The sequence below is a fragment of the Augochlora pura genome, chromosome 6 (genome assembly GCF_028453695.1).
Source record: "Augochlora pura isolate Apur16 chromosome 6, APUR_v2.2.1, whole genome shotgun sequence".
In the NCBI taxonomy this organism is placed as follows: Eukaryota; Metazoa; Arthropoda; class Insecta; order Hymenoptera; family Halictidae; genus Augochlora; species Augochlora pura.
This window is the reverse complement of record NC_135777.1, coordinates 2,852,700-2,866,328: the sequence shown is the minus strand read 5'-3', so window position 1 is coordinate 2,866,328 and position 13,629 is coordinate 2,852,700. Positions and strand designations below refer to the sequence as shown.

General features: G+C 42.9%; 1 protein-coding gene across 5 annotated transcripts in view; it reads left to right on the top strand.

Moving 5' to 3' along the window:
- Positions 1 to 204: 204 nt before the first annotated feature.
- LOC144471342 (pleckstrin homology domain-containing family G member 5) overlaps positions 205 to 13,629 on the top strand; it is an 84,800-nt gene continuing 71,375 nt past the window's right edge. For all 5 annotated transcript variants that reach the window (XM_078183292.1, XM_078183295.1, XM_078183294.1 and 2 more), the window contains exon 1: positions 205 to 932. In XM_078183292.1, coding sequence (XP_078039418.1) covers positions 888 to 932 — 45 coding nt within the window. In that variant the 5' untranslated portion in view covers positions 205 to 887. The remainder of the gene's footprint in view (positions 933 to 13,629) is intronic.

Below are 13,629 nucleotides of genomic sequence, written 5' to 3'. Positions count from 1 at the left end.
CATCTATAAGCTCAGCCAACTAAAGTCCGAAGAATTCGACACCCAAGTAACAGACTCCTCGCTTACATCTTTCGTCTTCGTTGGAGTCCGAAGATATCCGACTGCGTAGAAAAGATCGTCTTGGGTCATCTTGGTGTTCGAAGCGGCGCCTGGGACCAGCGAACCGGTCCGAAGATCCGGTAGACTCGAACGGCTGAGGAACCGACTGCAGTCAGCTTAGCAGCTGCGCACGCTGGTCCTTGGAACCCACGTTGGCCAAGATAAACTGGAGGATCAACGAGTACCCGATCGGCCGGTTCAGCCGGAGCCTGGAAAGGCGGGAAGACAGCGGTGAGACGTCGGAAGTGATCGCACGGCTGCGGAACAGCCTGTCGAGGTTAGCGCGCAGGTTGAGCATCGGCAGCGGGATCGGACGGCACGCGATTGGTTCGTTCGGCGACGGTGGGGCAACCGGGCCCGGCGGTGGCAGGCCGGTGGTGGGGTTGGCCGGTTGGGGCGCTGAGGTTGCGGGTCCCGTGAACGGTTGCCTAGGCGGGCCGCAACCGGCGCTCGGGGCCAGGAGCGGCGCGGTGTCCGCGTCCGCTGCCGCACCGAGCCGCGGAGTCCTAAGTCGACGGCCCAGTCGCGACCTAAGTCCCTCGAAGTCAGCGGAGGGCCAGGATGCGCCCACCCACGGGGGCGGGGGTGGTGGCGGGGGCGGTGTCGGTGTCGCATCCGGTGCCGTGTCCGGTGCTGGCGCAGCAACCGGTTCCGGACAGGATTGGAGAAGGCTAGTCGGCAGCATCAGGCGCAAAGTGCGCCGCAAACCCACCCACAGCAGCGCCAGCATCTCGGAGGCCGGTCTCCATGAGACCAACCGCAACCAGGATGACTTTCTCAAGGCCACCATGAGAATCTTCCTGGTGGTGTCGCCACCGATGGGCCGCGTTCAGGTACCGTAACACGACTATACTCGATCCGAGTACCTTCTCTGACCCACTCATTCTTTCAGACTGTCTTTCTATCTCTATCCCTCTCTTTCTCTGTGTCTCTGTGTCTTTCTCTGGCTCTCTGGCCCCTTCAGCTTTCTCTGGATTACTGTCACTCTGCTCGGGGATAGTGCTCGTTCTACCCTGTCTCGCGACTGTCTCTGTTATCTTCCCTTACTCCAATTTTGCTCAACACGTTCTTTAGCCGTGTCACGCTGTGCTGTTAAATTGTATACAGTCAGCTTTACTATAGCTTCTTGATGCGACGCTACGACGCCTGCAATTGTTAACGCGTTCATTGCCCAGCGAAATTTGTTGGCTATCGCACGACGTTGCGACTGTGTCTTGCCTAATCGTGCAAGGTTTTGTGCAATTGGTTATCGCAACATTTCTAAAAATCGTTTTGTAAGAATTCAAACAATAATAATGATAATGATAATAATTTTTCACGGGAGTAAAATGGGAGTTACTGAATCAAGTTCTAATAAGCAATATTATAGCATTGAAAGTAACAGCGAAGAAGAATTAAATTAGAAAGAGAGAGAAAAAATGTTCAATATAATATTTATAGTTTCTCATCCGATAAGAAAGCTATGTAATTTACTTAATTATGTATTAACTTTTACATATTTGATGTATATTATTGAAGTACTTCATTTTGAATGCTATAGAAAATAAAATTTAAAGATCTCATCATTAGAGTTATATTTTATATTATATTACATTTATATTATATATTCATATTTATATTATATATTCATATTTATATTATATATTCATATTTATATTATATATTTTGATGTATGTTATAACCTATCGCGAACGAAATATAATTGACACAAATATAATTGGCGCTGCACCGAGCAATGGGTTCTAGCAGTCAACATGTTAAAAACCAGTTCGTTAACATTATTAACATTGCATATACATCACCGGCTTACCGATAAAGAAATTGAAAAGGCAACAAGCCTTTTTAGCTCGAATGACGTTTTTCGCCAGTATTTGAACACGCTGTAACCCAAGCGCGTTCTTAGATTCTCGACTCGCGAGACGCTCGTTCCGTTGCCAGATTATTCCATTACCGTGTAGCAGGCGCGACGTAGTTCCCGCGAATATTAATTCGTTCGGTTGCCAGCTATTAGCTGATAAAGTGTTACCGACTGGCACACGTGTACCGCGCGCCCCCCGAAATAGCCGTTGTAAGGCCTAAGGATCCTCGAAACTTTCTGCACAGTCATCCAACGGGGTCGACCTAGTTCCGCGAAAACGTCACGGAAGTCTGGCACTTCCAGCTGATCAGAGGGCAAGATAATTGCCCCGGGAAATCGTGATCCGAATAGGATTGTTTTTCGATTATAGCCCCGAACAGCTGGAAATTCGCGAGCCATTTGCGCATCGCCGGGAAATCCATTGTCTGGCCGGGGGGGGCCCCCCTCTCGTTTCCGGGCGCTAAGTGCCGTTTCTGAAAAGCCACTCCCCCCCTCTCTCCGCTCTCCGCCGGTCGGTAAACATCTCGCGGATCGTCGAATGCTTCCTGTCGCATCGCTGAACTTTATCGCCGATGATAGATATCGTGACCGTCGTATGAAAATTCCGCGCGGAAACAAGTCGAAATTAAAATCCGTCCCCGTTGTACTGAAAACGAGAGGAGCCGGGAGATCTCCTTCCCCCTGCTTAAAAACACACCGAAGAATTTCATCTTACGTTCTGATTAAAAAGACCTTGGCCCGGCCGCTCGATATTCTACATCGTCCCATCAATTACTTGAATTTTCCATTAGCAGATAAATACCTCGAGGAGGAACCTTGTCCTTTGTTCCAAGCGCGACGGAATCCCGTTTTCTATGAGTTGTGCACTTATATTATCTTTGCCGCGATTTTGTGTACAGTTGCTGGATTTAATATTTATTTGTAAGAAGCGACAGTCGGCGTTTATGCTAAGATAATTTATTTATAAATTATAAATTCTATATAATCGTATATAATTTGTATAAATCATACTTGTATTATACACAAATTCAGATAATTAATATAAAAGACGCTCGACATCATCGAAAATCGTTTTCTCTTGCTACCTGATCTTGTCGAAAAATTCATCGTCCGCAAAGGGTTAATATCGCCAGTGTACATTGTCAGCCGAATTAAAAATCCTATCCAAAGGATCCTAAACGGAATTCACACTGACGAAACGCGACAACTCGGTATACGTTCATGAAAGATCTCGGATCGTTCGAAATAACGTTTTCGACTTTTCAAGCAATCTCTCGTTAACACGTTCCATGCCAACCTGTAGTCGACTCTTCATTTTAGTAAATCAACGCTTTAAAAATCATTTATTATTTATTAATTATATATTTAAAATTATTTATTAATTATTGTCAATATAACTATGAAGCAAACTTGTTATGGATCTATTCTTTTGGTGGACACTATTTCTTGGATTCGAACATGCCATCAAATATTTTCTTAACGCATTTTGAATAGATATTTGAACGTGTACCACCAGTGGTAAACGTGCCACGGAATTTGTAAAATGAAATGTCAGCCGCAGCGCAGTCGCATCTGTACATCGTGTAACAGTCCTCGTAGCGTCGGTCGCATATTGAAACAGATTTTTACATCGCGGCGGGGACACAATTTCCTGCCGCCAGTAATCAGAAGTTGCGGGAATCCTCTTTGACGTCGGGTATCCCGCCGCGATCGTCGCGTCACGCTCTATAAAGCCCGAATACGGGGATCCTAAATGCGTCTAAACGGTGGTACGAAGAAACAAATCCCAACTATGCTTTTGAGCCGGTCGATCCCGAACAAGCTCGATTCAGCGGGCGCTCGCGCACGTGAACCGACTATATCTCCGCGGGAGCAATTAAAACGTGGCCGCGGCGTCTCGTTGAAAGGCGTGTATTAAGCTAAGTAAACGCGATCGAGCGGGACAGGTGGTGCGCCCGGTGACCGACGACCTGAAAACCGATCGTCCATTAGTCGAATCGATCGGCTTGTCAGCCCGGATGACCGAGTCGGTTATTCTTCCCCGGGCAACAAAGATTATTGTCACCGTTCGTCGCGGATCCGAGAACCGAGAGATGAAACTCGCGGTTCAACCCCATCACCGTGAAATGGGCTCCTTAGCCTGTGAGCCCACTCGACCGAGCTTGTCGAGAGAGTCGATCCCCACCCCCCGGTTGCCACAATTTTATCTGAAACCACTTGCTTCTATTGTCCAGGATAAATGCCGCAGCAATTTCTTCTCGAGTGGACAAGAATATTATTTGATGCTTCTCGGTAATCACACGTCAGTGGGGATCCGCTCTCGACCGTTGCGCGATGCTTGAAATATTTCTTACCGGAGAGAAATTATCGAGACTGTTATTCTTAGAAAAATTACAGATCGAAGCTTTATCTTTTGCTTGACTGGCAATCGTATTAATCGCGTGGTTTTGATTGGACAGATCAAGTTCTATGAGTCGAGAGCAATGATTAGATCTGGATCATGCTTCTAGGTGTATGATGTCTAATATGACTAACAATTCCTTTATAAATATGACTGACGCTTCACGCACGCTGGATGATAACGAAGATTCTTTTACTGGTTCCTTAATCAAAGGACGTCACAAGGACGCCTTTAAGACGTCTTAAAGACATCTGACGTACTACATTCGGGTTGTCTTTAAGACGTCTTAAAGACATACAGAATGCTTTAAGAGTTGTTAAGACATTTCCCAAGGATGTCCAGTTTGAGACGCCATTAAGAAGTCTTAAATACGTTCCAAAGACTGCTTAAAAACGTCCCGAATTGGTCATCGTTTTAAAGTCTGAAATAAAACGACTTAACGACTACCATTTAAGGCGCCCGACGTTCGGTTCTAAAATGGCCGTAAAGTGGACGGCTTTAAGACATCCAGTGTTTATTGGGTACAAACCTTTAAACCTCAATTGTATCATTTTATATCACCAATGCAAGCACGTAATGCGTATATAATGTAACGCTCCTACTATGATATATACACGGCGCTTTCACACTATTTATAAATAAATAATAATAATAAATTAAACACAGAAAAGCTTCGGTTATCAAAACTACCTCATCAAAACCTACCCAGCTCTCGGAAAATTAATGTCAATTGATAAAACGCACAACTTTGAATCCATCAATACTTTAACATCCCTTGACTTCAACCCTTTGCCCTCGAAGCTATTTTCATTATATTTTAGACATCTTTTATTTCTATTTCATATTTCTATTTCATATGATTCATTGTCATTTATGCATACGAAATTGAGCTTATCGGCAAGTACAATGATTGTTATTTTAACAACCTCTGAATATAATCTGATACTATTGTAATTACTTTGAAAAATAGTACAGCAATTTTTAGCGGTGCCTCGGAATCGCTACTCGAGTGTAAAGAGTTAATTGTAAAATATAAAGGAGTCTGATGCTATTACAATTAATTTGAATAACAGCATAGTAATCTTTAGCGGCGTGTCAGTGTCGCCACTCTTGTACAAAGAGTTAACGCTTTGCACTCGAGTCGTGACTCTAAGGTACCACTAAAATTGAACAATCACGTCTCAAGATAATTTTTATAACAACAAAGTATAGATTTAAAAAATTGTTAAATAGTGAAACTGTTGGTATTAGTCATGTTTGGACACAACATAGCCCAACCATTTTATGGGTCCGGGCTCGGTTCCTCGACCGTTCTAGCGAGAAGCACATCTGAGCTCATAAAGCAATTAAATCTGTAAACCTTCAGGCAGCATGGCTCAACCATTTCCCGTGTCCAGATTTTTCATGCTCCCTTGTTATTCCATTTTTCCACTTCCTCTGCCACCTCTCCTTCCAGCTTCCTACCAGTTAACAAATAAAAGGCCCGAAAGGGAGCGAGCGAAGAGCATTACCAATTACAAAGTACGACGGAACACTACATTTCGACAACGCGTCGACCAACACGACTTTTTGTACCACCGGCAATAATATTATATACACGCGTCTCTTCATTATATAGTTATTACGTTTTAAAATATATGTATCACCCATTAATCATCGGGCGCCGTTTTTAACCGTTCCCGAAGTGACGGATGTTGAGAAACGACATACCGAAACTCCCATCCATGCACATACATATTTTGGTCCTTCGAGCCGGATATAGTACGAAGTGCTGTGTCTACAAGATACATATATTAACTAAGTGACTAGTGAAGAGTTAACCATCATTCAAGTTTAGTTGTCGACAAAGCACAACATTCTTGAAATCATCGTTATCCGAATCCATGTGTCATTACATCAGATGACACGGGTTTAATCATACCTTGAAGCGATTCGGACAACACATCATTCGAGTGCATTGGGAACTACCTGCCACAGACGCCAGGACTCCTAATTCAACTTTGCCAAGGAAGTACAAGAAGTCGCTACCACCTATCACGGAAACATCAACAGTGTCGACAGGAATCTTCACCATCATCAAGGATATCTGAGCATCCACAACTGTCGAGCAGACGTCTCTACTACAACTCAACGGCTGCCGAATCCAGGTGTCATCCCGATCAGGAGACAACGGTTTAATCATACCCTGCAAGCGATTCGGTGAGTCACGTTCAGAGTGAGATCACCAATATTTCAATTTTCTCCTTTCTATCATCTTTCCTTGATTTGATAAACAAGTATAATGGCTCCTTCGGCGGAAGAACGTATCAGAAATTTAAAAATCAAGCGCTCAGCTTTTCATTATGAGCTTACGGAGCTCAAAGAATTAATTGAATCATCAGATTTGGCGATCAATCACAACGAAGTGAAAGTTAGATTCGATGAACTTGAAGTAGAATATGTTAATTTTTCAAAAACGCAAGCAGAGCTTGACGGTGCTGATGACACAGGCGTTTTTATGAAAGAACGAATTCAAATAAAGAATTTATATTGTCGCATTAAGGGCAGCATACAATCACTATTAGAGAAACATGTAACTCCAGCACATCAGGTAGTAGAGGGAAACCTTTTACCAGGTAGTGCCCCTCGGCAACTTTTAGTCACACCACCGTCCCATTCAGAATCGATAGATAGTGAGATTCAATTGCCAAAAATTCAATTACCGTCATTCTCGGGAAATTTTGAAGATTGGCCAGGGTTTGCGGATCAATTTCGTTCCATAGTTCATGATAATTATAGATTAAACGATTGCAAAAAACTCATGTACTTAAGATCATGTTTAAAGGACGAAGCATTAAAGGCAATAGAATCACTTAGTAATTCATCAGCAAATTATTCCGTAGCGTGGGAAACATTAGAGCACTGGTATAATCAACCGACGGTAATAGTGTCAAATCACTTACGGGTTCTATTCGAATTGCCAAACATTACTAAACCCACATACACGGACTTAAAATCCTTCTTAACTACGATTCAAACGCGGTATCGCTCACTAATGACAATGAACCAACCTACCGTCGATACTCTTTTGATTCATTTATTCTTATCGAAAATGGACAATAATACCGGGTCTAAATGGAAGGAATACATCCATGGCACAGAATTTCCAACGGTTGAGATATTCTTTAACTTTTTACATGAAAGGTGTCAATTGTTGGGACCCTTTAGTACAACAACTACCACGGGAAACAATTCTCAACAATCAGGCCCTCGTCCATCACACACACAACGAATTCCATCTAGACCGGTCGGTCGGGAATCGTATACATATAATCCCAGGGTACCTAGGCAAGCCATTGCAAGTTGTAGTTTCTGCGGGGGTTCCCACTTTTCACAACAATGCGAGTCATTATTACGCTTACCTGTCCCAGAACGCGTGCGAAAGGTTCAAGATAAAGGTCTATGCGTTAACTGCCTAAATTCAAATCACAAAACATTTGAATGCAGATCATCCAACTGTAGACGGTGCCATAAAAAACACCACACCTTATTGCACATAGAAGTATCTCCCGTAGCTACACCCTCAATGCAGGTGAATAGTACGACATTAAAGGTTCCCGAAACCTCTCAGGTTATATTATCGACCGCAATAATCGATGTTTTCGACAAGACAGGGAAATCTCACAAATGTCGCGTGCTGCTCGATTCATGTTCGCAATCAAATTTTCTAACGTCCCGGTTTGTAAAAAAGGTCGGGTTAATCTCATCAAAAGTTTGTATTCCTGTAACTGGCATGAATGAGATGTCATCTACAGTCAGAGCACATACACGCTCTAAGATTCAATCTCGATACAATTCCTTTTCAAGGGAATTATCATTTTTAGTTGTGGGGGACATATCGCAACAACTGCCAACAGATATTATTGATAGAAGAAGGATAAGGATACCTAAAAATATTAAATTAGCAGACCCAAAGTTTGATATCAAATCAGAAATAGACGGTTTATTAGGTGCGGAATTATTTTGGGATTTGTTAAGCGTAGGGCAAATACAATTAGCAGCCTCAACCGTAAAATTACAAAAGACTCAATTAGGTTGGGTAGTCACGGGAGAAGTACCGACAAAACGACAAACCAAGTCTAGCGTATGCAATCTAACGACCGATGCATTGTCAGAACAGATGCATAAAATTTGGGAAGTAGAGGAATGTAGTGGGAAAAAACATTTATCAAAGGAGGAACAGGAGTGTGAAAACCATTACACCCAACACATTAAACGAGACACAATCTCGGGTAGGTACTGCGTGAGTCTTCCCTTTAAAGAAACTATTACGGATTTAGGAGATTCATATGGAACGGCAGTAAAACGTTTCTTAAGCTTAGAAAAATCGCTAAATAAAAATCCTATCGCTAAGGAGCAATATACACAATTCTTAGACGAATTTATACATTTAGGTCACATGGAAGAAATACCTTCGCGCATACCTGGGGGTTATTTTTTACCGCATCATGCTGTCAGCAAGGATGACAGTCTTACCACAAAATTTAGGGTTGTTTTTGATGCTTCGGCGAAAACAAATTCTGGGGTATCCCTAAATGATACGTTAATGATAGGTCCAATTGTTCAAGATGATTTATTTTCCATAGTAGGCAGATTTCGTCTCCACAAGTACGTTCTAACAGACAAAGCCATAAACTGGCATTTTACTCCGCCACGAGCTCCTCACTTTGGAGGACTCTGGGAGGCAGCTGTTAAGTCGGTAAAATCTCATTTAGTCAGGATCATGAGGAATACGCTATTTACTTATGAGGCATTTTATACTTGTTTGTCAGAAATTGAAGCCATCCTGAACTCCAGACCCATCACGCCATTGTCCTCAGATCCTTCCGATTTTTCCGCTCTCACCCCAGGTCATTTCTTAATTGGTGACTTATTGGTGAGCGTACCTGTGCGTGATTTTACCAGTGCAAAAACAGGTAGATTAAACCAATGGCAGCAGATCCAGCAAATTCGTCAGCACTTCTGGACACGTTGGCACAAAGAATACCTGCATGAGCTGACCGTGCGTCATAAATGGCACGGAAACGACGTCCATCAAATTCATGAAAATACTTTGGTAGTATTACGCGAAGACAATGTACCGCCGCTGTGCTGGCCTTTGGGGCGAGTCATCGAGACCCATCCAGGTGAAGACGGCATAATTAGGGTAGTGACAGTGAGAACGGCAAATGGGACTTATAAGCGTAGCGTTAAAAAATTATCACCATTAATTGTAGCGGAATGAATTTTTAGATTATTTCGACTCATCAGAATGTACATATTATATAAGCAAACCATTGTACATGTATCGTAATTTTTAAGCGTGCCGTAGCTCATACTTAGGATTATACATCTCTTTCTGTAACATAATGAACGTGACCGTTCAAGAGGGGGCGGCATGTTTAAAACGCAACATAGTCAATCCATTAGTTTTTAAATCTCGCCGTATTTCACATTTAGCATTACAGCTCATTTTCTGTAACATATTGAACGTGACCGTTCAAGAGGGGGCGGCATGTTTGGACACAACATAGCCCAACCATTTTATGGGTCCGGGCTCGGTTCCTCGACCGTTCTAGCGAGAAGCACATCTGAGCTCATAAAGCAATTAAATCTGTAAACCTTCAGGCAGCATGGCTCAACCATTTCCCGTGTCCAGATTTTTCATGCTCCCTTGTTATTCCATTTTTCCACTTCCTCTGCCACCTCTCCTTCCAGCTTCCTACCAGTTAACAAATAAAAGGCCCGAAAGGGAGCGAGCGAAGAGCATTACCAATTACAAAGTACGACGGAACACTACATTTCGACAACGCGTCGACCAACACGACTTTTTGTACCACCGGCAATAATATTATATACACGCGTCTCTTCATTATATAGTTATTACGTTTTAAAATATATGTATCACCCATTAATCATCGGGCGCCGTTTTTAACCGTTCCCGAAGTGACGGATGTTGAGAAACGACATACCGAAACTCCCATCCATGCACATACAAGTCACAAGAATCAATTTCGTATGCATAAAAATAAGCGCGAAAAATGATTTCAACTTTGCGGTTAAAATGACTTTCAGAGCAAAGGGTTTATAATAAAATATAAACGAGTCTAATACTATTACAATTACTTTGAAAAGTACTACATCAATCTTTAGCGGCGCTACAGAGTCGTCACGCGACTTGCAAAGGGTCAAAACTCCGCCACAGATAAGCCTTTATCGAATATTCGTTCGCGTTATCCATCCTACAAGTGTCTCAAAAAAGAAACACTGCAGTCGTCTCGACAGGTAAAACAAGTGAAAAGTCGGCCGGCAGCATAGTTTACACGAGTTCTGAGGAATAATTCGTCCGTGGCACACCTCGAAGAGGTATCCAGAGGCTCGGTGTCCCGCGGGAGTAGGCGCGCCATTAATCCATCCCGCTGTTAATTCAGTCGTTGGAAATGATCGCGGACACGGAACCGGAACGTTGCTTTTTCCGGAATGTTGTTTCACCGCGGAAACGCAAGCGGCGAGCACGGCGCCGATTCGAATTGACTCTTTTCCCTCGCCGCGGGACGGCTCGGTTTTTCTTTCGAGCATCGCCGAGAAAGTGGCATGCGTTTACAGCACGAGGGCACGGTGTTCGGCAAATATTTAAACGGACGAGCGCGCGCTCGCAATTAGTAAGGTTCGCCGCTGCGAAATTGCCCGGACTCTCGATCCGCGACTATCGATCCCCGCGAGCAGCGGCTTCCGCGGGAACCCTGTGCATCATTTATCGATGGGGGACCTTCTTTAACGGGAATTTATTATTTCGTTGAAGAGGGAAGACTGATGGCCCGGGGACGGCTCGATGTGTCATTCCGGGGGAGCGATTTATAAGAGACTGTCGCCGCCGCGTCCCATTTTCTCCGCACGTCCTGGAATCCTTAATGGCGGACCAGCTGAACGGCGACGGCTGAATCATTCTGACGTGGGAAATGTACACGGTCTTTATTTAATTTCGGGTTTAGATTTTCGTAAGAGAGGAATTTAATTTTATCTCGACCTGGGAGAAATTAATAATATTCGCATTTAGTGGATCTTGCGCGAAGGTTGGGTTATAGTGCAAATATTATTATAGCGTGAAGGGTCGAAGCCGCGACAATTTAGCGAGTTTAAGCGACTAGATTTGTTTCTACTCAATTGTACGTGTTCTATTTTACAGTTTTCTATTTTACATGAAATTTCTTTATTCTTTATCAATGGCTGAATTATTCTGACGTGGAAATATACTCGGTCTTTATTTAATTTTTGATTTAGATTTTCGTAGAAGAGGAATGTAATTTCGTCTCAACTTGGGAGAAGTTAATAATATTCGTATTTGGTAGATCTTGGATGAAGGCTTCGATCACGAGTGTTATTATAGTGCAAAGAGGTTGAAGCCGTGAGAATTGATTGCGGATTATTGGCAGGATTCATTTCTACTCAGATTTATTGGGGTGCCATATTTTTTAGTTTTCCTTTGTCACTTGCTTTTTTAGTTACTTTTTCCTTTATTAGTGTAAATATTCTCTGCATGTTATGGAATCCTTAATAACGGACTAGATGAACAGCAATGGTTGAATCATTCTGACGTGAGAACATATTCAGACTTTATTTAATTCCGTTTTTAAACTTTACAGGGGGAAGAAATGAATTTTATCTCGTTTTGGGATAAATGAATAATATTCGTATTTAGTCAATCTTGGATGAAGGCTTTATCATGAGCGTTATTATAGTGCAAGGGTTTGAAGTTACGACAATTTATCGAGTTCAATTTGCAGGACTTATTTCTACTCAGTTTTACTAGAGTACCACATGTTTTATTTTAGTTTTCTAATTCACATGAAATTATCCTTTACTAATGTAAATTTTCTCCGTGTGTCATGGAATCCTTAATGGCGGACCGGATGAACAGCAACGGTTGAATCATTCTGACATGGAAATATTCTCGGTCATTATTTAATTTCCTGTTTAGATGCACGAGCACTAACGACAGTATTTCCCGCACAGGTCGTTTTCGCCTTTAAATAGCCCGCGTTTTCTCTCTTTTTTTTCGGCGGAAGAAGTCGCCTAATTAAAACCGCAAAGAGACTTCGAAATGAGCCGGCACTGAATACGAAATTAGGAACGGGGGGGGGGGGGAGAAAAAGAGCGAGCCTTATGCGCGGGTAATACGAACCTAGTCGGGATTATGTTGAATCCGGCGGCGTCAGAGGCCGAGGGACCCGACGAACATAAGAATTAGCTAATTTCGAGCGCGCAGCTGTCGTCGGCCGCTTGTAAAGTAAAATGCCTCCTCTTCGACGCTGGCGCCGCCCTCATCAATTTCCCCTTGTATTTCCCAGAGAAGTTTGCCTTGTTACGGCGATTCGAAATTTCGTTCGACCGATGCCATAATGCCTCGAACCCCTTTCGAGTAGGGGTCTGGCAACCCCATTCACGTTTCTCCACGGAGAAACGTGTCCCCCCCTCCCCCCCCCCCCCTCCTTATCACTCATCGGGAAAACTTTTCTCGTTTCTTTCACTGGAAATTTTCGAGCAATTCAACCGAGCTCGGCGCTCGTTCTACACGAATTCTGACATCGACCGCGGCGTGTTTCGTTGTACCGCTCTGCGCTCGCATAATTCGACCAAGGCAGGTGGCTTCGTGGCGTTATTATTGCAACGTTGAGAGATCCACGGGGTCCCGTGTCGATTGATATCGCTCTTGCGATAGTAGGAACTACGGTGAGTCTAAAAAGTATTCGTACACCTAGTTTTTTTGCAATAATTTTACTCAAGCAAATGGTACGCAAGCAAAAACTATTTCGATTAATAGTCTACTATGTGCAAAGATAAGTGTGTCGTTTATTTGTTTCGTCAAAAGATTCACGCATCAGTCGCAAGAGGCGCTGCTATTAAAAAATTAGGCCACGATTTTACCGGTATGTCGGATATATCCGGCGTTCGGCTCCACGAATTTTCATATGGATGACGGATATATCCGTCGTTCGGAGCAAAAGGGTTAACGCATAACAAAAAAATAATGCAAGAAATACAATTATTTAACAGCGAAAAAAGTATTCGTACAATTATAATTCGACTGCTAAATTATAAAAAGCACACATGTATTCTAGCAATATTGAATAATTGAAATAGTTTTTGTTTATGTATTATTTGCTTGTATAAAGTTATTGCAAAAAGACTAGGTGTACGAATACTTTTTTTGTCCCACTGTATATGGTTCGAGGATGTGCCGAGCGTTAACAGC